This window comes from Rhinoraja longicauda, chromosome 1, assembly GCF_053455715.1.
Source record: "Rhinoraja longicauda isolate Sanriku21f chromosome 1, sRhiLon1.1, whole genome shotgun sequence".
NCBI lineage: Eukaryota > Metazoa > Chordata > Chondrichthyes > Rajiformes > Arhynchobatidae > Rhinoraja > Rhinoraja longicauda.
The window spans coordinates 78,463,803-78,487,290 of record NC_135953.1 but is presented as its reverse complement, the minus strand read 5'-3'; the positions used below and the strand labels follow the sequence as shown (position 1 = coordinate 78,487,290).

At 43.2% G+C, this 23,488-nt stretch overlaps 1 protein-coding gene across 9 annotated transcripts in view; it reads right to left on the bottom strand.

The window, feature by feature from the left end:
• Positions 1 to 23,488, bottom strand: part of kcnip4a (potassium voltage-gated channel interacting protein 4a) — a 742,411-nt gene that overhangs the window by 208,137 nt on the left and 510,786 nt on the right. Inside the window, exon 1 of one of the 9 annotated variants that reach the window (XM_078400727.1) lies at positions 21,282 to 21,743. The exons of 7 other annotated variants lie outside the window; for them this stretch is intronic. In XM_078400727.1, the coding sequence (XP_078256853.1) occupies positions 21,282 to 21,381 (100 nt within the window). In that variant the 5' untranslated portion in view covers positions 21,382 to 21,743. Of the gene's footprint in view, positions 1 to 21,281; positions 21,744 to 23,488 lie in introns of those variants that run through there. One more of the 9 variants, XM_078400682.1, reaches the window with a different exon arrangement.

Below are 23,488 nucleotides of genomic sequence, written 5' to 3'. Positions count from 1 at the left end.
CTGCCTTCCTGTTCTTGCCACCAAAGTGGATAACCTCACAATTTATCTTTGTCCCAGGTCCAGAAAGCAGGCTCAATTAATGGTGGCATCTGCATCACCAGCTTGCCACCCATTTGTTGCAAAGCAAAGGTGAAGTGGAGTGCAATTAGTTTGACCAAATATCTCAAAGGCATACTAATGTATTCTTAGGTTGCTTCTTCATTTGTGGGCCCAATATTTAAATGATTGATACTCTCTGATCGAAAAACAAAGTACTGGAGGGATTCAGCGGGCCAGGCAGCTTCGATGGAGGGAATGGACAGGCATCTTTCAGGCTGGGATCCGTCTTCAAACTGGATCTGAAGTTTCGAATCTGAGTTGAAATTTAAAAAGTAATAAAAGGAACTGCCGGTGCTGGTTTATACCAAAGATAGACATAAAATGCTTGAGTAAGTCAGTGGGTCAGGCAGCATCTCTGAAGAAAATGGGAAGGTGGCGTTTTGGGTAGGGACACTTTTTCAGACCCCTGATCTGAAATGTTGTCTGTTCATCGCCTCCAAAGATGCTACCTGACCCACTGAGATCCTCCAGCACTTTGTGCTTTGCTGAAGATTCTAGCATTTGCTGTTTCTTGTGTCCCCAGGCAATCTCTGATTTCAGGATAATAATACAACACCTTTATACGACTTAGCATTGCAAAAGTGCTGCTTTACTGACCCACACCGACTGCAGGTTATAACCATAAAAATTTCCATTAGAATTTTGGATATTGATTCCCAAAATATACTAGTAGGATGAAGGGTGGCTGGCAAAGAGAAGTGCCACTTTCAACTTGAATTTTGTCCCAGAAACGGAAAAGGGCAGAAGGTGAATTTCATGGCACTTATTACAACACTTCAATAAAAAAAATGTTTAGGTTTTCATAAACTCTTAGACAAATGAAACATACAGAATAAGAGTTTTCCACCTGCTCCATCATTTAACATGTTCATGGTTGATCATCTACTTCATAACCCCGTTCCTGCCTTTTCCTATGTCTCTTGGTACTTTTGGCATTAGGAAATGCATGTATCTACTACCTTCGTGATTAGTATCCATGAATTGTCAGCCCGTCTAGTACATAATTCCCCAATCCTTCAAAGCACATTGGTGCCTCATTCCCTCATAGTTTCTGTTGTTCATATTTAGTTTCTGATTGTACTACTTCATTCTCCACTTCATTGAAGAATTCTAACATACTATTCTAACATATTGAAATATATTCTAACACAAGGATTCACAATCTGGTAAATTTGTTGATTGTGGATTTGACATATTGACTGACTATGTTTCATTCTGGTATACCGATATTTGTTGTCGGTTGCTTTATTATGGTAGAAGTGTAAACTCAAATTACTAAAAAATACAGGGTGGGGGTAAATTTACTTTTGAAAAGTTGCAAAGGGGTAAATGGGACAAAAAAGGTTGGGAACCCCTGCTCTAACATAACTTCAGTAAGAGGACAATGATGAGCAGGATTGTTAATTATTCCTTTGACATTGCACAATACTCAGCTCATGATATATTGCTCTCTAGACAATTTTTTTAATCTATTGATCCAAAACAGCCTTCACTAGGTACCCTAGAGATACCCTCTCCACAGCAATGTCGGATAACTTTCGATTGCTTTAAATTTATTCTAACTTCTTACTAATCATGGTCTATTACATTTTGTCTTAAACAGGCCTTCCAAAACGTTGGTCATATCACTATTTGGACATTTTAACTTGTGAACAAGATAAACTTTCCTGAACATTTTCATATTTTCTCAATCAAATGAGAATGTGCTGTAAAATTTCACCTTTTTAAAACCCTTTCAATAAATGTCAGTTTACCCTCCTTTCTCTTCTTTATTATTTGTCATACTCTTTGCTCTTCACATTGGGTACAGGGAGGAGATACAGGAAGGAAACTTCGTAACATTGTGTCAGGAAAACAATCTCTCCCTCATTGTCAGTAAGATCAAGGAGCTAGTTATCGACTTTGGGAAGCATAGGCGATTACATGCCCCAAACAGCATCAATGATGCCAAAGTGGAAATAGAACAGAGAAAATAAAACATTACAACACAAGAACGGGCTCTTCAGCAAACAATGTCTGCGTCGAACATGATTGCAAGACCAACTTTTATCTGCTTGCACATAATCCATACCCCATTTTCACACTTTGCCCACGCCACTTTATGCCCTCAAGTATTTGATTTTTTTCCATCATGGGAAAAAGGTTCAGACTGTCTACCCTATCAATACCTCTTATAATTTAATATATTTCTATCAGGTCTCCCCACAACCTCCGGTGTTCCAGAGAATATAATCTAATCCTGTCCAATCTTCAGCTAATATCCCCTAATCCAGGCATCATTCTGGAAAATCTCCTGTACATCCTTTCAAAAGCCAGCACATCCCTCCTGTAATGGGGTGATCAGACTGCACATAATACTCCAAATGCGGCCTAGCTGAAGTCCTATGAAGCTGTCTCATGATTTCTGGACCATGTGCTTTAGATAGACACAAGATGCTGGAGTAACTCAGTGGGACAAGCATAGAAACATAGAAACATAGAAAATAGGTGCAGGAGTAGGCCATTCGGCCCTTCGAGCCTGCACCGCCATTCAATATGATCATGGCTGATCATCCAGCTCATTAACCTGTACCTGCCTTCTCTCCATACCCCCTGATCCCTTTAGCCACAAGGGCCACATCTAACTCCCTCTTAAATATAGCCAATGAACTGGCCTCAACTACCTTCTGTGGCAGAGAATTCCACAGACTCACCACTCTGTGTGAAGAAATGTTTTCTCATCTCGGTCCTAAAAGACTTCCCCCTTATACCTTAAGCTGTGACCCCTGGTTCTGGATCATTTCTGGAGAGAAGGAATGGGTGATATTTTGGGTCGAGACCCTTCTTCAGACTAGTCTGGGGAAAGGGAAATGAGAGATAGAGACAGTGATGTAGAGAGATCTAAAACAGATGAATGAAAAATATACAAAAATGTAATGAACTTTATAGAACAGTATAGCACAAGAACAGGCCCTATGGCCCACAGTGTTTGTGCTGAATGTGATGCCAAGGCCATTACATATCAACCTCCACATAACCCATATCCCTCCATTGCCTGCATATCCATATGCCTATCCTAAAGTCTTTTAAATGCCACTATTTTATTTGTTTCAACCACTACCACTGGCAGCAAGTTCAAGTCACTTACCACCCTGCCACATTGCAGTTGGCAGGTCCCACATTGACCCTTCTTTTCATTTAAATCATGCAGAGTGTTTTACAGGAACATCACTTCCTGATCAAAATCCATGTAAGAATAATCCACAGGAATAGATTTATACTTTCATTATAAAGTCATTAATTCCTATCTGGTTTGCCCAGATGTTGGCACAAGTTAGCACCTCATTCAGAAGCATCTAAAATGGAAAACCGTTACAGCTGAGGCCAAACTAAAATGTTCTTCGCTTCTTATTGGTGATTCACACATATAAAAGGCGCAAAATCTTTTTTTTTTGTAGCACTGTTTCTAAATTGCCATTATCATTGTGTTAATTGGTTTCAAAGCAGAAACCAGAAATAAAGTTTGAAAATATGTTAGTTGTAAAAATAAACTTGCAGATGAGAATCCTTTTACAATTTGAGACGACCAAGTTGCTTGCATGTACTCCTCAGGAAGGCAAACTTGCCTCTTCTATGTGGTCACAGTTATGTATCATTACTGTTATGTGATTCATGTAATGTTCTGTATTTCTGTTGACAAAACAATATCTGCCAGTTGTAAAAGCTACAATGCATATGTGCAGAGTGATTGTGTTCTTGTATTGAAAAAAAATCACTTTGGGATTATCTGCTATTTTGTCTCATTTATAGGAACCAATATAACATGATCTGAACATACTTGTCAGCAGGCAAGATCAGATTGAGAACTGGATATTCTCATTTCTATCGAAGTTGATAAATTTCTGTACTGTTGCAGTGGTGGAAATTATTGGTCACTTCATAACAAAACCTGGCTATTTTCAATTTCCAGGCTCTGAGAAATAACAACTTAAACTGCGATTTCTCCTTGTCCCCATCTTCCATTTTAACAGTCTCTAAAATCAATAGATAAGTCTTCGTAATTGTCATCACTTTCAAAGTTAATTTTATTAACAGATATGCCTCCGCTTTCCCTTTCAGTATTGCAAAGAGAGTATTCTCTCCAGTTTATCTGCTCCACTCTTCTAACTTAGTTTCATTCCAGCCTTGTGACTCACATTTCTAGCTTTCAGGTTTATTTATTTTTCTTGTCTTTTGGTATTTCAGAAAAAGATAGGAAAATTTGAGAAATACATACAATTTAGTGGAATGGCACACTGGCATAGGTAGTGCAGTTGCTGTTTCATGGCTCAAGTGGCCGGGGTTTATTTTTGACCACCAGTGGTGTCAGTGTGGAGTTTGCATGATCTTCTTGTAAACACATGGTTTTCCTCTAGCTGTTTCAGTCTCCTCCCACATTCCAAAGAGATGCAGGGTTGTAGGTTAATTGGCCCTGGTGCATAGGGGAATGGTAGAGTCTTAGGATGGCATAGAAACATAGAAAATAGGTGCAGGAGTAGGCCACTTAGCCTTTCGAGCCAGCACCGCCATTCAATATGATCATGGCTGATCATCCAAAATGAGTACCCCATTCTGGCTTTTTCCCCATGTTACTTGATTCCTTTAGCCCTAAGAGCTAAGCGGATGGGAGTTAATGGGAATGTGGGAAGAATAAAATGGGATCAGTGTAAATAAGTGATTGATGTTTGGCATGGACTCGATGGGTCGAGCACCCTGTTTCTGTGCACCCTATATACTCTAAAATAATCAAAAGGATGATGTCTGGACAGAGAAATATAGCAATGCATTAATAACAGCATTAACCCAATAATCCTGGCTTGAGCTGTCTACATTTTTACCTCCTGCCGATGATCAATCTAGTGACGTTTGATTTTTGATTTTACTTTTATTATTTGTATTTTATAGGTAATGACTATATTTAGTTATTCCATTCCTGCAATTTCTTCTCACTTTGTCAGTGGGTGCAAATGCATTTCAAAGATAAATTAGCTTAGCCTGTCAAGCTAAACCTGTTGAACTTAACCCAAAATTAATAAACCCCAAGCCCCAATCTCATTTGAATAGTTCCAGAGGAATTTGATCCTGCCATCTACACAAGAATAAATTGTGTGAAGAAATGATTCCTGTTATTATCCTTGAACATGCCTATCGTCGTTTTTTACTGATTTGTCTGTGTCAAATGGACCTGCTTCATTGATGAGGTATCTTGGAGCAAAAATCCTGAAGTACCTTTCTCCATAAATACAGGGATGTGGAACCTTCCAGTGCTCTGTCAACATTTCCACCCAGTTACCTTTCTTTATCCAGTCTATGTACTTGTCAGCATCTAGACTTCATTTTCTGACATGAATATGAACAGGGTGACACAGTGATACAGCTGATACAGAGGTACTGCCTCACAGCTGCAGCAACCTAGGATCAATTATGACTTCCGGAGCTATCGACGTGGAGTTTACACATTCTTCCTGTGATCTCATAGGTTTCCTCCAGGTGTACCAGTTTCTTCTCAAATCCCAAAAGATTGCAGGTTTGTAGGTTAACTGACCACTGTAAGTTGTTCCTAGAGCCTGGCTAAATGATAGCATTTGGAGGAAGTTGTGCGTGCGTGCATGTGTTGGGGGTTGGTTGGAATGTGGGGAAGATTAAAACTAGCATCTATGTGAATGGGTGCCTGATTGTTGCTGTGAACTCAGTGAGCTGGAAGGCCTGGTTCTGTAGATGTAATTTGTCTCTAGTTGAAGAATCCTTCATGTGGTTACCACAGCTGAGCTTGTTCTTTTGCAGGGGGACATCTTCAAGGACCTGCATAGTTCATAAGATTATAAGTGATAGGAGAGGAATTAGGCCATTCTGTGGCTGATCTATCTCTCCCTCCTAACCCCATCCTCCTGCCTTCTCCCTATAACCTTGTTATGTTGTCAGTTGTAGAAATCTTAATCCATTTCTTCGCTGCCATGCCATGAGATGGTGTCTTATATCGTAACTTTTATCATTGGCAACTCACTGGTCACGACTGAAAACTTGAAAGGTTTCAAACAGTTTCAGAATGGTGGAGAAATTCACTTGGATGCGGGTATAAAATAGACAACACCAGATGTCATCCTCCAGTTATGGATTCTCCTGAATTCTCCTCTTCAGTGGAGATACAAGGAATTGCAGATGCTGGAATCTTGAGCAAAACACAAAGTGCTGGATGAACTCAATGGATCAGGCAGCATCTATGGAGGGAATAGAAACGTCTCTTGTCCATTCCTTCCACAGATGTTTCCTTACCCAGTGACTTTGGGTTGTCATTATCTAACTGCTGCTTACAGTATCATCATCATAATTATAATCATAATCGTAATTTATTAACCCAGTATGTTTTGCAACTTAAGAGGAATTTGATTTGCCAGATAGTTATACCAAAAAAGCAAAAAGACACACAACTACATAAAATTTGACATAAACATCCACCACAGTGGATTCCCCACATTCCTCACTGTGATGGAAGGCAATAAAGTCTTTCCTCCTTTTACTCCCGTGGTCTTTGCAGTCGAACCATCTGCAGTAGGGGTGATCGAAGCTCCCGCAGCCGACAATCAAAGCCCCCTTGTCAGGGCGATCGACGCTCCCTCATCAGGGCGATCGAAGCTCCCGCGTCGGGACGGTCGAAGCTCCTGCGGCTTGGAGCTCCCAAAGTCGTTCCCTAACCAGGGACTGAAAGCTCCACGATGTTTAAATCCGCAGGCCCCCGCGGTTGGAACTCCGAGGTCGATCCCTGGCAAAGGGATCGCCAGCTCCATGATGTTAAGTCCTGCAGGCTCCCAGGGTTGGAGCTCCCTAAGTCGGTCCCCAGCAAGAGGCCGCCAACTCCACGATGTTAGGCCACAGTACGGATGGAGATAATGACACGGAAAACATCACATCTCCATCGAGGAAAGAGACAAAAAGAGTTTCCCCCACTCCCCCCCCCCACTACATAATAAAAAACTAAAAGTAAACTAAAACATACTTTTTACAACAAACTAAAAACAACAAAGAAGGAAAAAGATGAGACAGAGCATTGGCGAGGCAGCCATCATTGATGCCACTTGGTATATAGCTTGTATTCCATTCACATCGATAATTTGTCAATGGCATAACAAAGAGCTATGAAGAATTGAGCACCAACATGATGAGCAATGCTGCTCTGTGGAATTCAAACTGGAGCTGCTTTTTTTTGTAGAGGTACTAATCTTAATATTGATTAAATACAATGCCATGTTTGCAATCTGTGGGAAGTTTTTGTGAACTGAATTTTCATTTAAAAAATGCACAACAGTAATGTGATCATGACAGTGATTGCAACTGAGTCGTTGGATTAAAACAGTGGAACTTATGAAACTTCAAAGTGCTATCAATTACTGCTAAGATGTAATAAACAGATGGGCAACCTAATGACTTGCTAATTAAAAGAAACAAACCTCCAGTGCCTGTTGCTATTCATCAGAGCAGTGCAAAAATCAAGTTGGATCTGAATCAAAGTAGAACACGAAGCGTAAATAGATTCTTCCCTTGCTTTGTGATACAAGAATAACTTCCTTTAGTTATCTCATAAATTTAGAGAACTGGAGACGACAATATGAGCCTGTGTACCCATTGCCTTGTGTTATCAAATTACATTAAAGTTATATTGGGGCTGTAATTATGGGCTATTTAACAATGACACATAACTCATCGAGCAGCATGGACATCTGTTGCTTTGCATGTTGCATAGCAAACGAGTGACACCTTACAGAGACCAGCACCTATCTTTAGTGGCATGCAAAGTTCCACAATAAACTTCAATGATTCATTGATTCATTGATTCAATGACATTTTATTGTCACATGCACTTAAGTACTGTGAAATCCTTTGTTTTGCATACACCCCAGTAAAATCATACAGCAGATCTGTGTTTGAGCTTAGGGCTCAGTTAGAGATTGGCAGGCATGATGTTGTGGGAATTACAGAGACATGGCTACAAGAGGATCAGAGCTAGGAACTGAATATTCAGGGTTATACGTCCTATTGAAAAGACAGACGGGTGGGCAAAGGGGGGGGGGGGGGGTAAGCTCGGTTGGTAAGGAATTAAATTCAGTCCTTTGCGAGACCCTTCTTCAGACTGATGTCAGGGGAGAAGGAGATACATACATAAGGAAGTGTAAGGTGTGAACACAGGGCAAAGGGAATGGGGATCAAGGAAAATGTAGAACAGATCTTCATTAGCTCTGGAGAGAAGAAATGGGTGACGATTCAAGTCGAGACCCTTCTTCAGACTGCGAGTCAGGGGAGGGGAAGGGGGAGATGCAGAGATAAGGAAGTATAAGGTGTAAGAATGAGACATCAAAGGGGGCGGAGATCAAGGAAAATGTAGAATAGAATAGATCATTGTTAGCTAGGAGAAGGTAACAACAAAGCAAACAGAGATAAAATGTAATCAGGGACAGTCAGACTGGTTGGAGAACTGGGGAGGGGGAGGGATGTGGAGAGACGGTAGCAAGGGTTACTTGAAGTTAGAGAAGTCAATATTCACACTGCTAGTGTGTAAGCTGCCCAAGCAAAATATGAGTTGCTGTTCCTCCAATTTTCGCTGGGCCTCACTGACATTGGAGGAGGCTCAGGAGAGAAAGGTCAGTGTAGGAATGGGAGGGGGAGTTAAAGTGTTTAGCAACCGGGAAATCAGGTAGGTTTAGGCAGATTGGGCAGAGGTGTTCAGCGAAACGATCGCCGAGCCTGCGTTTGGTCTCGCCGATATATAGGAGTCCACAACTGGAACAGCAGATAAAGTAGATGAGGTTGGAGAAAGTGCAAGTAAACTTCTGCCTCATTGGAAAAGACTGTTGGAGTCCTTGGACGGAGTCGAGGAGGCGCGGCGGGACTGTCCCGGGGAGCCGCGTGGGGCCGGTCTACCCGCCGAACAACCGCGCTGCCACCGACCGACTCACCGGAGAAGCCGGCCGGCGAGGACTGTCTGGGCCGAAGGTGCGATGACAGCGAGGAGAGCCTCGGTTGCGGCGATGGGAGTCTCAGTGGCGGCGGTGGTACTCTCGGTGGCGGCAGAGAGTGCCGCGGCAGGAGCGTGAGCCTCGACGGCAGTGGGACCTCAGCGGCAACGGGAGCCTTGGCGGCGGGGTGAGGGGGGGGGACGACGACTATCAATCGACCCGCAATCAATGGTCGATGAGCGTGAGGGGGGAGGGGGGGGGAGGGGAAGAAAATGGGGACTCGGCATGGGGGGACTGCCGTGAAGAACAATGGACCCGGAGTGGGGGGACCGTCGCAAGGGAAGGTGGGAAAACAAAGGGGGACCCGATGTGGGGGAGAGGGAGGCACTAGTTTAGAATCCTCTGCCCAGGGGATAAGTCTGTGTTTGTATATTTATTCATTTGTTCCGGTGGAAGCGCCGTGTACACGGCAGCCAGACAACAGTCGCTTGTCTTTATCTTTTTGTTTTCACTTTTAATTTCAAGTTTTCGTGTACCTTGTGTGTTGTGACTGTTGGCAGACCAATTTCCCTCCGGGGATGAATAAAGTTTTATCGTATCGTATCGTCATAGGGACAGATGATGCCTCCTGCGGTTGCAGGGGAAATACCTGGGGAGGTGGTGTGCATCTCCTGCGATTGCAAGGGAAAGTTTAGTAGTTTAGTTTAGTGATACAGCATGGGAACAGGCCCTACGGCCCATGTCTTCCTGCTTTTGCTTCAACTTCCTACAGACTAAGAGCCAATTAACCTACAAACCTTTGGGAGGAAACTGGAGCCCTTGAAGGAAACCCACATGGTCACAGGGAGAACGTGCAAACTCCAAACAGACAGTACCTAAGTTAGGATCGAACCCAGGTCTCTGGCACTCTGAGGCAGCAGCTCCACAAGCTGAGCCACTGCGCCTCCCTTGTTGTGAATCAGCAGGAAAATTAGGATGGAGTTAATGGGCATTCGAAAGAGAATGGGTGAGATGGAAATAATTGGGGGGAACTGGAATGCTCTGAGAGCCAGCAAATAATTTAGGGGGCAAAGATTTTCCTGCCGCATCATAAATCACATAGAGCATCAAATACCGATGCATAATTGATGACACTTACCTCAGATGCTATAATTTGTAATAGTATCAGAATTCACAATTACATATCAATAATTAATTTTAATGTTAGACATTTGCGGCTTCATTTACACAAACCTGAACGGCTGATCGCTGTATTTATATAAAAGTTCCTTTTTCTTAACCATGTTTTACTTATTTATATTATACTATTAAAGTCAAATAGATTTCTGGCAACCTGCATCAACAAAACCTTTTATTTAAAATGTTACATTAGAAAACAAAATATATCATGGTACTTTACAGGAGGGTAATCAGGCAAAATATAACTTCAAAAAAGCAGCTATTAGGGTAATTGATCAAATGTTTGGATAAAGAGGCAAGTTTTATGAAGGGTTTTGAAGCAAAAGAGATGTCTGCAGACTCTACCAAATTGTTCATAGACAAAGCAACCACAGTTAGTCCCTAATGCCCTGTAGTTTAATCTGATCTGGCCTGAATGTGACTGCAGTTCCACACCACCATAATGAACTGAAGGCTTCTCAGGCAACTAACAATGCAAACTATCTTGTCAATACCACTGACATCCAATTCACAGACCAACTTCGGTCAAAGTAAAAGGAAGATCACTTTTCCTTTTCACATTTTTTTGCAATATTCTGTAGCTCTCTTGGTTCTTGGTTCTAGGTTCTTGGCTCTTTGTCCTCCAAAATATTCCAAATGGAATTTAAACTGGAGGTGGCAGAGTATGGACTTAAGCAAGAAGGGCTTCTTGGAGAAGATCTGCCTTAAATTTAGTTGCGTCTGGTTGAATAACTATAGTAGGGTGAAGACGATTCCATGCTTTAATTGTGCGAGGGAAGAATGAATTGCTATACACATCTGTCTTGGTAGCTGGTATCTCAAATTGAATCGAATGCCCTCGTCTGCCCCTGATAGGTTTGGGTTTGGTGTAGATGTGGTCATCTATGTCGAGCTGACCATTTAACATTTTGCAAAAACAGGTCAAACGGTGGGCTTTACATCTGTCTTGGAGAGTGTTCCACCCCAATGAATTTAGAAGTTCGGTAACACTCGCTTCTCTCTCATAGTATTTGTAACAAAATGAGCTGCCTGTCTTTGGACACGTTCGATGGAAGAAATGTTTGTAATTGTGTATGGATCCCATGCTGCAACTGCAGAGTCTAAATGTGGTCAAACAAGGGTGAAGTATAACTTCTCCTTGATAGAAGTTGAACAATGATAAAAGTTGCGTCTCAGAAAATTTAGGACACCTGTTGCTTTCACCGTTGCATGATGAGTCTGACCATTCCAACATAGATCGTTCTGTAATTTGATGCCAAGATACTTGGTCTGTTTGGATTCTTCAATGGTGGCACCAATGATATTATATGATGTTTCGCCTGGTTTCCTCCTCCTGGTGACACACATGGTTTCACATTTGGAAGGATTGAACTGCATCCCCCATTGTTGTTACCACTCAACCATAGTATCGAGATCTTTTTGGAGAGCATCTTTATCATCAGCTGACTTAATTGGACAGTACAGCAAACAATCATCAGCGAATAGTCTGGTCGTGCTTGTGACTTTTTCATGGATGTCATTAATGTAAAGCAAAAACAGATGAGGGCCTTGTACTGTGTCCTGAGGTGTGCCACTTAACACTGGATGCCAATCAGAGTTTTTTCCATTCACACACACACACACGCTGAAGACGTTTTGTCAGAAAACTGGAAATCCATTGTTTCGTGTTGGAACGAACACCGTAGAAGTCAAGCTTCCGAAGCAGTCGCTGGTGTAGGATGACATCAAATGCTTTAGAAAAGTCTAGGACTACTAAATCTGTGACGACATAGCTGTCAAGGTTCTTGGCCAGGTCATTTGTTGTCAGGATAAGCTGAGACTTGCATGATCTATGCCTCCAAAATGCATGTTGGTTGTCAGCAAGTATGCTATGTTTGCTAAGGTGTCTCATCAGATTACTATCGATTATATGCTCCAGTAGTTTGCAGCAAGTGCTTGTTAATGAAACAGGACGATAATTAGCCAGGTTGGTGGTTGAACCCTTCTTAAAGAGAGGAGTGATGTTAGCCTTCCTCCAATCCAGCGGAACATCACCTGAGTCAAGTGACTGTTGGAAAATGAACTGCAAATCAGGAGCCAGTTCTTCAGCCGCGATCTTAAGAGCTTGATTCTGTATTTGGTCAGGTCCAATAACTTTTGTTGTATTGATGTTGAGCAGTAACTTCTTTACACCTTCAAGCTCAATTTTAAAAGCAGGCATATCAGCATATGGGCTGGGCGGTAGATCTGGGAATGATGAAGGCTCCGTATCTGCCCGGATGAAAACGTGTTGAAATTGGTTTGCAAGAGCTTCTGCCTTCGACTGGTCCCCAGTGATCAGACAGTTGTTCACTTTAAGCATCTGGACACCAGTGTTGTCTGTCCGTCTAGATTTCACATATCTCCAAAACGCCTTGGGTTGCTCCCCCTCAAGAATGGAAGAAACATGTTGTCTATGAGTGCTCCTAATAGCGCGATCAACTTGCTTTCATACTCTAGTAAAATTGTCCCAATCCAGTTTTGTACCCCTTTTTTGGGCATGGATATAAAACTTCTCTTTCTTACTGCAGAGACGTTTCAGTTTTGCCGAAAACCAAGGAGGGCACATACGGCCCGTAATGAGTTTTTGAGGAACATGATTAACAACAATGTCATTTAAAGAGTCTTTCAGCCACACCCAGTTGTCCTTTATGGTTCTTTTATCTGGATGCAGGTTAAAGAAATCTTTTGTCAGTTTTTCTGCCAAGTCTTTAAATTCTTCACTGTTCACTTTTCTCCAGAGGGAAATTTTACGCGGTGGTTTTGAAGGAACTTTAATCTTTGTGTGTAGTTTTGCTTGAATAATAAAGTGATCGCTGATTCCAGCACACGATGAAACCTCCGAAATTAAGTCTGGATGCGAAGTCAACAATAAATCTAAAGTATTTTCAGTGCCACTTGCATCATCTCGTCTGGTAGGGAAAGTAACTTTTTGGGACAGGTGATTTTCCAGAATAAGGTCAGCCAGGGCTTCCTGAAGAGTTCCCTTTGGTTTGCTTTGTGTGCCGTTAGACCAATCTACACCGGGGACATTGAAATCCCCCCCCCCCCCCCGGATGATAAGTGGAGAGCGTAACGAGGCGCTAATTTTGGAGATGTTTGATTTACGATGTAAAAGAGACACAGATTTCGTGTCAGGCAGTCGGTAAAAGCTTCCGATCTGTAACGACTGACCCTGGAGCGTAGTTTGACACCAGATTTGCTCAGAGTCGCTGTCTAAGTCAGTTCTTTCAAAACAAGAAATGGTATTGTTTACTTCGATGAATACATCACCTCCGTGCGAGTTTCTGTCCTTTCTAAAAATTTGGAAATGAGGAGGGAAAATCTCAGCAGATTTGATTGTTGGGTCTAGCCAAGATTCGGACCCGATAAGGATATCTGTTTTTTCAATTTCAATGAATGAATTTATAGCAGCAGATTTTCCTTTTATACTACGGCAATTTATAACAGCGATTTTGATACCATATTTATTGCTGATAGTTTTGCAACCCATTTCCACGAAACACATTTATGTATGTTTTCTGGGCACTGAGGTTTGGGAAAATTTTCAAGGTTAAAAAGTCCCGATAAAAGATGAAACTAAATAAGACTCAGAAGAGAAACAACCGCCACCACCGGTTCGTTTCCTTGCCTTGACATGTGTTGAAGACAGCTAAATACAGTTAAATACAGCTAAAAACAGGTAAATGCAGATAAATACAGCTAAATACTGCTAAAAACAGCTAAAAACAGGTAAAAACAGCAAATATTTTTAAGGGAAAAAAGGGAAAGGGTGGGAAGGCCAGGCGAGGCTGCTGCCGCGTGCCTTGAAAAGACTCGGCCTCGAAAAGACGGCCTCGAAAAGACGGCCTTGAAAAGCCGTAGACTGGTATCCGGAGTCCAACGCCCGCTCGTGTCGGGGCCTCGGGCCGAGTTGTCCGTTCTTGGGCATCACCTAGAGGCGTCGGCTGGAAGCCTGGGGCTCGCCTGGAGGTGTCGACTGGAGGCCTGGGGCTCGCCTGGAGGCGCGGCTGGAAGCCTGGGGCTCGCCTGGAGGCATCGGCTGGAAGCCTGGGGCTCGCCTGGAGGCGTCGGCTGGAAGCCTGAGGCTCGCCTGGAGGCGTCGGCTGGAAGCAAGAGCAGCAAGCAGGGTGGTGTGAGGAGAGACTGCCCCCGGTGAGAGGCTGTCGACGCGGCCACTGGTCACGGAAGAATGAGGCAGCTTCAGTCCCGATCTCTCTCTCTCTCTCTCTCTCTCTCTCCCCCTCTCCCCCTCTCCCCCTCTCCCCCTCTCCCCCTCTCCCCCTCTCCCCCTCTCCCCCCCTCCCTCCCTCCCTCCCTCCCTCTCTCCCTCTCTCCCTCTCTCCCTCTCTCTCTCTCTCTCTCTCTCTCTCTCTCTCTCTCTCTCTCTCTCTCTCTCTCTCTCTCTCTCTGTTTTAGATTCAGCGGATGGCTAACCCTAATTGGAGATAGCGAAGATATAGTAGTTTCTGCACTGTACACTTATATGACTCTATGATTCTATGAAATCCTATAAAAGACAGTGCAAATACTACCTTTGTAAATAACATTTGTATTCACAATATTATGCATAATGGAGGAAATTTTAAAAATGGGTTCTAAAGAAAATATACTTGGTATTGGTTTATTACCATCACAAGTATCGAGATACAGTGACAATTTTTGTTTGCGTGCTGTCCATATATACACCATATATGAACGAGTACGATCAAGTTATACTCAAGCACAACAGGTAGTGCAAGGAGAACATTACCAGAGTGTAGAATATAGCATTATGGCAATTACTGCTACAGAGAAAAGGCAGATAACAAATATTGCTGTCATGTGTCACATAAAATGACCAACTACCAAATCTTTATAGTCAATGAAGTCCTTTTCAAATGTAATTCATATGCATATTGCACATCCCAATAAGTAATAAGCAGATAATGGGCTCAATCGGTTCTGACGATGTGGCTGTCAGTATGCATTTACAGTCAGTAGCTGTCAGTATGCATTTACTGACAGACAGTGGCTGTCAGTATGCATTTACAATGTCACAATAAGAACTCCTGTACTCCTCTTTGAGTAGGACAGGTGGATCGTTTCAATCCATCTGAGAGTGAGTGGGGCATTGGTTTAAACTCCCTATTGGTCGGCATCACTTCCATCAGTGCAGTTATTCCTCAAACTTGATTTTGTGCTCCAGGTTGCCTGAATTGGACATGACCTTCCGACTCAGAGACTGAAGTGCAATCAATGACCTAAGGCTGACAGTTAGATAATGCACAAAACTCCAGAGCAAGGCTACATTTAAGTGATTTACACAAACTGTGGTGAGACTGGGGGTGAGAGGGAGCGGGGGGGGGGGGGGGGGGGGGGGATGTAACAGGGGAGAGCAGTTCCCCATGAGACGTCCAGTTCTCGGCCATACGGTTATAAATCAATTGTGCAGAAAATACAGTGGGTCAGCTATGAAATGCAGGTATAGAAACAGAAAAATAGATGCAGGAGTAGGCCATTCGACCCTTCGAGACAGCACCGCCATTCAATATGATCATGGCTGATCATCTAAAATCTGTACCCTATTCCTGCCTTTTCCCCGTATCCCTTGATTCCTTTAGCACCAAGTGCTAAATCCACTGCCTTCTGTGGCAGAGAATTCCACAGATTCACAACTCTCGGGGTGAAAACGTTTTTCCTCATCTCAGTCCTAAATGGCCCACTCCTTATTCTTAAACTGTGACCTCTGGTTCTGGACTCCTGCAACATCAGGAATTTTTTTCCTGCATCCAGCCTGTCCAATCCTTTAAGAAATTTAATATGTTTCTATAAGATCCCCTCACATCCTTCCAATGAATACAAGCCCAGTCAACTCCCTCAATAGCAAGGATGTCCTTCCTCAAATTAGGAGACCAAAACTGCACACAATACTCCAGTTGTGGTCTCACCAGGGCCTGTACGACTGCAGAAAGACCTCTTTGCTCCTGTACTCAAATCCTCTTGCAACAAAGGACAACATGCCATTAGCTTTCTGCCTGCTATACCTGCAGGCTTACTTTCAGTGACTGATATACAAGGACACCCAGGTCTTGTTGTACTTTCCCTTTTCCTAACCTGAGACCATTCAGATAATAATCTGCCTTCCTGTTCTTGCCACCAAAGTGGATAACATCACATTTATCCACATTATATGGCATCTGCCTCTTCACAGTTCACATTGTCACCCAGCTTTGTGTCATCTGGAAATTTGCTAATGTTACTTTTAATTCCTTCATCTAAATCATTAATGTACATTATAAATAGCTGCGGTCCAAGCACCGAGCCTTGCAGCATCCCACTAGTCATTGCCTGACATTCTGAAAGAGACCCGTTAAACCTTACTCTTTGTTTCCTGTCTGCCAACCAATTTTCTATTCATGTCAATACCCTACCCCAAATACCATGTGCTTTTATTTTGCCCACTAATCTCCTGTGTGGGATCTTATCAAAGACTTTCAAAAAGTCCAGGTACATGACATCCACTGGTTCTCCCTTGTCCATTTTGCTTTTTACAGCCTCAAAAGAAGATTAGTCAAGTAAGATTTTCCCTTCGTAAATCCATCTTCGTAAATCCATGCCATGCATCTGCCCACTCACCCAACCTATCCAAGTCACCCTGTAGTCTCGTAGCATCCTCCTTGCACCTCACACTGCCATCCAGCTTTGTGTCATCCGCAAACGTGGAGATGTATAAAATCCTAACAACATGTCAATGCAACTATTGGCAAACGAGACACAAACCATATACAAAGTAGTAATTAGAAGAATGAAAACGTGCCACCTGCATGTGCAGCAATACATTGAGAGTCAAGAGGTTATGCCTTGGAAATTTCAGTCCACCAAACGGTACGCTGGAAGGTCATGGTGGTGGCGCACAACTGAATTGGTATTGCAGGTTTTGGGGATTATTCATGTTCGGCCGAGTATTGTGTTTGAGGCTGGGTTTAGGAGTAGACTTTTCCAGGATGGTGCAGGAGTTAATGCCCAGTTGCATCCCAACATTTGCCTGCATGCAGGAAGTAGACTGGCTCTGGCCTGCCGGTGAGACAGCTAGGCAGCAGGTCAGAGGGTTTTAATTTGTTCTGCCCTTCTACTCCGCCAATGGGACTGAATCACAGTAGCCTGAGCATTTTTGTGCACAAATTTCTGTATTCCCCAGTGGATCTTCAATCGACTCTTCATTATCAGGTATAAATGGACCTGAAAATTGCAACCTGCGACCTGCAACTAACTTTAGTTCATGACTTGCAATTTTAAACCACCTACTCAATCAATTACTGATGGACCTGAAAAATTCCAACTGGTGCCTATAACAATATAGCTCAAATTGTCCCACCTTTCATTTCCTAGCAAGGAAAAAGGTGCTTGAAAATCTGCTGGAAGGTTAAGAATTAATTTGACTAAATATTCAATTATCTAATCACACACGCAGAACTGGAACACTCTAATCTGGTGTAATTTTTTTTGATTAAAAGTCTCCTGTCAGAAACGGCTTGTAAGTTTAGAGATCACTCCCACATGCTTCAATAGGAAAATCAGAAGCTTACAGAGGCTTAACACAGGAATTCATGTTTTATTATTAAAGAAACATAATAGAATGGTGCCGACGATTGATGACCGGAAGGCCCAGCTCACCCCACAGCCCCAGGGGACTGCCGTAAAGCCGGACGGCAAGGCCTGTCTGGGCCAAAGGAGCCTCAGCGGTTGCGGCGATGGGAGCCTCGGCCGGCGGCAGCAGCGGGAGGCTCGGCAGCGGCAGCAGGTGCGGGAGCCTCGGCGGGAACGTGGGCCTTGGCGGCAACGGGAGCCTCGGTGGTGGTGGGGCGTCGCGGTCGATGAGCGTGAGGAGGGAGGGGACCACTGGGGACCCGTCGTGGGGGGGCCATCGTGAGGGATGGTGGGAAAACAAAGGGGGATCCGGTGTAGGGGAGGAGGGGGGGGACACTTTAGTTTAGGATCCTCTGCCCAGGGGATAAGTCTGTGTTTGTTTGTTTGTTCATTTCTTCCGGTGAAGGCGCTGTGCACACGGCAACCAGACAACAGTCGCTTGACTTTCTCTTTTTGTTTTCACTTTTAATTTCAAGTTTTTGTGTATCTTGTGTGTTGTGACCGTTGGCAGACCAATTACCCTCTGGGGATGAATAAAGTTTTATCGTATTGTATCATAGAAACTGTGTAGAATCTACTGGGGAACATTTTGGAGCTTGGCAAATGATTTTGATTTATGATTAAACAAAATTATACCATTTGTACCTGAACTGCTGTTAAAGGGGCATGGACTTGTTGAAAAATGATTTCCTTTGTTGTGTCAGAAGTGCAAAATCAGACAATAGAACTGAATGTCTAAAGTTAGCTATGTTCTGACTTTAAGTTATAATTTTGTGTGCATGTAAAGCAACCCTTCCAAGCACTTTTTCATTAAACAATGATTCTAAAAAAACAATGACACTTTCTTAATTATTGACCAGAAAATTAATTATCAATGTGAAATGTTAGCTTGTTACAATTGCCTTGAAAGTTGAGTGACAAAGAATCAAATATGTGCTGAATACCTGAACACGATGAACATTTTTCATGTTCTAGTATATGACTGCGATTGGTTACATATCATTGTAACAAAATATGTGTATTATAAAAGTACTAGAATGTATATTCTAGAACTATAAAAGTACTAAATATGTCTTTTATAAATATAGATTTGTTCCATTAGGTACAGCATGAACCTCTCAAAAATGTTGCCAATCCCATTCATTATTAAATGACAGCAATGTTATTTGTTGAAACGTGTTCTTAATACAATTTCAGTTAGGTATTTTCCAACACAAGTTATTTTTGACAATTTGTACCATCGATTGGCCTCAGGTTTCACAAATGGTCTAAAGAAATTGTAATTATCAATTCAATGTTTCAGCTCTGTCGAGGTGACGTATTTCACAAAGTCAAAAAGATTGCAGCTGTGCTGCACAGAATAACATTTTACATTTCACATTTCCAACAGCGTTCTCACAATATATTCACTCAAAAGTGATCTGCAGTTTATAAAGGAACTCACTTTAATGTAAGCACACATGAAAGTTTGGACTGCCACTGTGTTTCTTCATGGAAATATTTTTTCTGGAAGGATTTCACTGCCATTCAGTCTACAAATACAGTTACTAAAAAGCAATATTGAATTATACAAGAATTGAAATAAAATTACACTGCTTATTACCATTCTATATTAGGTATTCCAAATCGAGTACTATGAGTCTGAAGAAAGGTCTCGACCCAAAACGCCACCCATTCGCTCTCTCCTAGATGCTGCCTGACCTGCTGAGTTACTCCAGCATTTTGTGATACCTTCGATTTGTACCCGTATCTGCAGTTATTTTCCTACATTAATTTGCGGAGTGTTGTCAAAGAGGCATTGCTTAACAATTGTTGGTGAATACATTTTGTTTGTTAAATCTAGAGATATGTAACTAACTATTTCAAAGTAGAAGTATCGTTTGTAATGTCTCAGGGTTGCCCTTCAGCTTATCATCTGTGATTCAATTCACATTGTGAGGAAGTTTTTGTGACCAGGCAACATGATTGTTCCAGACTGCTGCTGGCATGATGTGCAGTAATGATTATGAATTTCCAACCCACCATTGTGATGTCTGAGCAGACCTATACTAATCTTAGCTCTGTTTTCCAGCAGGCAAACACCCAAGGACGGAAAATGAAGTTATCATAATTCCAGTGAAACATAACAAAGTGTGGCAAACACAATCGGAATGAAGTCACATGGTTCAGCCGAACAACCTCCTAGTCCAGCAATGTTCAGATGGAGATACACCTTTCCCTTTTTGGGTGACCGTGGACAACAACAAACTATGAAATCAGTTCTATGCCAGTAATTGACTAATGAATAATATCATAAAGGTTAAACTAGATAATATATTACAGCATAACCTATTGAAATAAAATTCTGTAAATATTTATTAGAATTTACATAAATTGTACTAGCTTTGTGCGTATTTGTTTTGCCTAGATTTTTTTCCCCTGAATTAGCTGAAGTTCTGAGAGCACTTTAGAAGAGCTACGATGAACAATGAAAATCCTGTGATAACAAATAAGTGATACATACACGCAGCTGGGCGCTATTTATCCACTGACGGATTTTGTAGCTCACTTTGCTTGATTAATAATAACCAGATGTCAAAATTCACAGTACAGACCATGTAAAGGTTTCCACACAATACATCCTCATAACATTCAATACGTATCTGTCTGAACAGACATCTGAACAAAACACTTTCCACACAAATAACACTATCATCTTATTACACTGGAGTATGTATAATTGCCATAATAATAGCCCTTCTTTGTAGAAAACAAAAATAAAAATTCAGTTTTCTTATGAATAGCATGGAAATTTTAAATGTTATAAAAAAAACTGTGTTTAATATAAACTGTGAGTAATATTTTTAATTGTTTGACTTTAATGATTCAAAGCCCATGGTAATGGAGCACAAGAAAGAACTTGAAGACAGTGTCAAAGGCTAGTATTAGCCTGAAAATAGGTTTTGCATGATCATGTCCAGGAGAAAGCATGCCATGTAAACTAGTCTTTGTCTTTGCAACATTTGCTATTTGCTTTTAAATAAGCATGAAGCAGGTAACCTACAGGTGACAGAAAGGCTGGTTTTGTTACACTGTTTTGACTGTTTTGTTACCTACAACACAGTTTCAACAAAAATGATTCATAAAATACAATGATTTTATTTTTACTTTACTTTCTCAGGAACGAAAGGAAGAAAGTGCACAAAGCAAAGTATTACAAAATCACTAAGGGAAAAAAAGTTGTCCCAGTTAAATTTTCACTGCATTAATTATCACGACAAAACTCAGTGATCTAACACTGGGATTCAGAGAAATTAAATGCTCTCATACAACAGCCACACATTCACTGCAAAGTTTGCTGCGGCATCTTCTCAAATAAACGTAGCAATTCCAAGACAATATGTCTCTTACCTTCAACAGTTGCTTCCAGCAGACCAAACCGTTCCAATACTTTAACAAATAGCACAATCACCACTAAAACTGCTATCATCTCAAGCCCTTCGAAGTTCATGGTGATCAGGTCATTGTCTCACTGGTACTGCTAGGATTTTTTTTTCCAGCTGGGTTCTGTTTGTGTGACCATCAAACTATGTTAAAGCCACAGTTCAGAGAGTGAACACATCCTGTATATACCAAGGCAGAGCAGGAGTGGCAGACAGATAAGTCAGGCCTGCCAGGATTATCTACTCTCTCGTTATCTCTGTAACACAGAAAAACAACTGTGCATGAATAAGCGCATGGATCACCTAAAGATTTAGGAGGTCATCCACTAAAACGCCCTGGAATGATTGTGGAGCAGCTGTGATAGCTAGACTTCTGAGGTTTCTCATCTTTTTTATGCCAATGCTGCTGGGTGGCATTGTTGTGGATGATCAGTTGCCTTGGAAACAGGAAAGAGCAATTGAGTGTGGATTCACATTGGATGCCGATAAAAATAAAACTGAGTATCCAAAGAGAAGTATGCTGAAACAGAGTGGCACGATGAAGCAGCTTTCAATGCATTCATTTCCCATTGATTGTGAGCATTGCATTACTGCTCACAATCTTTAAAGAGGCTTTTTTTTAAACAGCTGAAGCTTACTTTTCTGGAATATCCACCTATCATTTGTTTCCTTCCATGTGAACGCCTGTTGAATGTTACTGCATCCAGATTTTGAAAGGTAAATGCATCGCGGAGCAATGTCAATTAATTCATTAATTGTAAATTATATATGTACTTGTGGCGGATCAGGCCACTCCTTGGGTCAGCCCCCTCGTTACGTGACGGACAGGCGAAAGGGGTTAAAAGCCAGACCAAGGGAAGGCGTATCTTATCCCTAGGAGAACTACGCTGTGGGCAGGAGCTCACAGCCTAATAAAAGAATCTTACTAAACACTGCCTGGCGTCTTGCCTTTTCTCTGGCCTCCGCCAGGCCACTACATTGGTGACCTCGACGGACATCACACGTAGTGATGTCAAACGATAATGTGCAACCCGGTCCTGCCGACCTCGTGCAACCCGGTCCTGCCACCCTCGGTCCTGCCGACCTCGAGGCCGTCTCCCTCAAACTCCCGACCCTGTGGACCGAAGAGCCTGAGGTCTGGTTTCAGCAGGCAGAGGCACAGTTTGCTGTGCGAGGGGTAACCGTCGACTTGACGAAGTACTTTTATGTCGTCGGCGCCCTGGACCAGGCGACAGCAAGGCGAGTAAAGCCTTACCTTAATGACCCCCCCGCGGATGACAAATATAAGGGCCTTAAAGAACTCCTTATCAGGAGGTTCGGCCTCAGCGACGCCGAGAGGGCAACTCGCATTATGAGCCAGGGGGGGCTCGGGGACCGACGGCCGTCGGCCCTTCTGGAGGACATGCTTGCCCTTATGGGCAACCACCCGCCCTGTTTCTTATTCAAGCAGGCCTACCTGCGGCAGCTCCCGGTCGACCTCCGTTCTCAGTTCGCTGAGGACCCCTTCACCGACACGCAGCGGCTGGGCGAGCGCACTGATCAAATCTGGATGTCCCGTCGGGAGGACCTGGCAGCCCTAGCCGTCTTTTCCGCGGCGTCGGAAGGCCAACAGCAAGCTGGGGCCGCCGTCGACCCCGTTTCAGGGCGACCCCCGCGGCGAAATCCGGCCGCCATCGGGCACCCCGGTGCCGGCACGCCCTTCTCGCACGGCCCGCCGACAATTCAGCCAGACGCCACCAGAGGTCGCTGGTGGTCGGCCCAAGCAGCACCACCTCCAATACCGCTGGAGACCACCGGAGGTCGCTGGTGGGCATCCCAGTCTGCACCACCACCGGACACCAGCAAAGGCGGCTGGTGCTATTATCACCGTCGTTGGGGACCGAACGCCAAGCAATGTCGCCTACCCTGTGCCTTTCCGGGAAACGCAAGGGCCGGCCGTCAGTGATCCCTTCGGCGGCCGGCCAGATCCATCGTGTGTTCGCCCGGGATCGCCGCACCGGGGGTCGGTTCCTCGTCGACACTGGAGCAGAGGTGAGCGTCCTACCTCCTTCCACCGCCGATATCCATACGGGCAAACGCGGCCCCCTCCTCACTGCGGCGAACGGTAGCCCCATCAACACTTACGGGGTCTGCCAGCTCGCCCTTAACTTCGGCGACAGCTGGTTCACGTGGCGG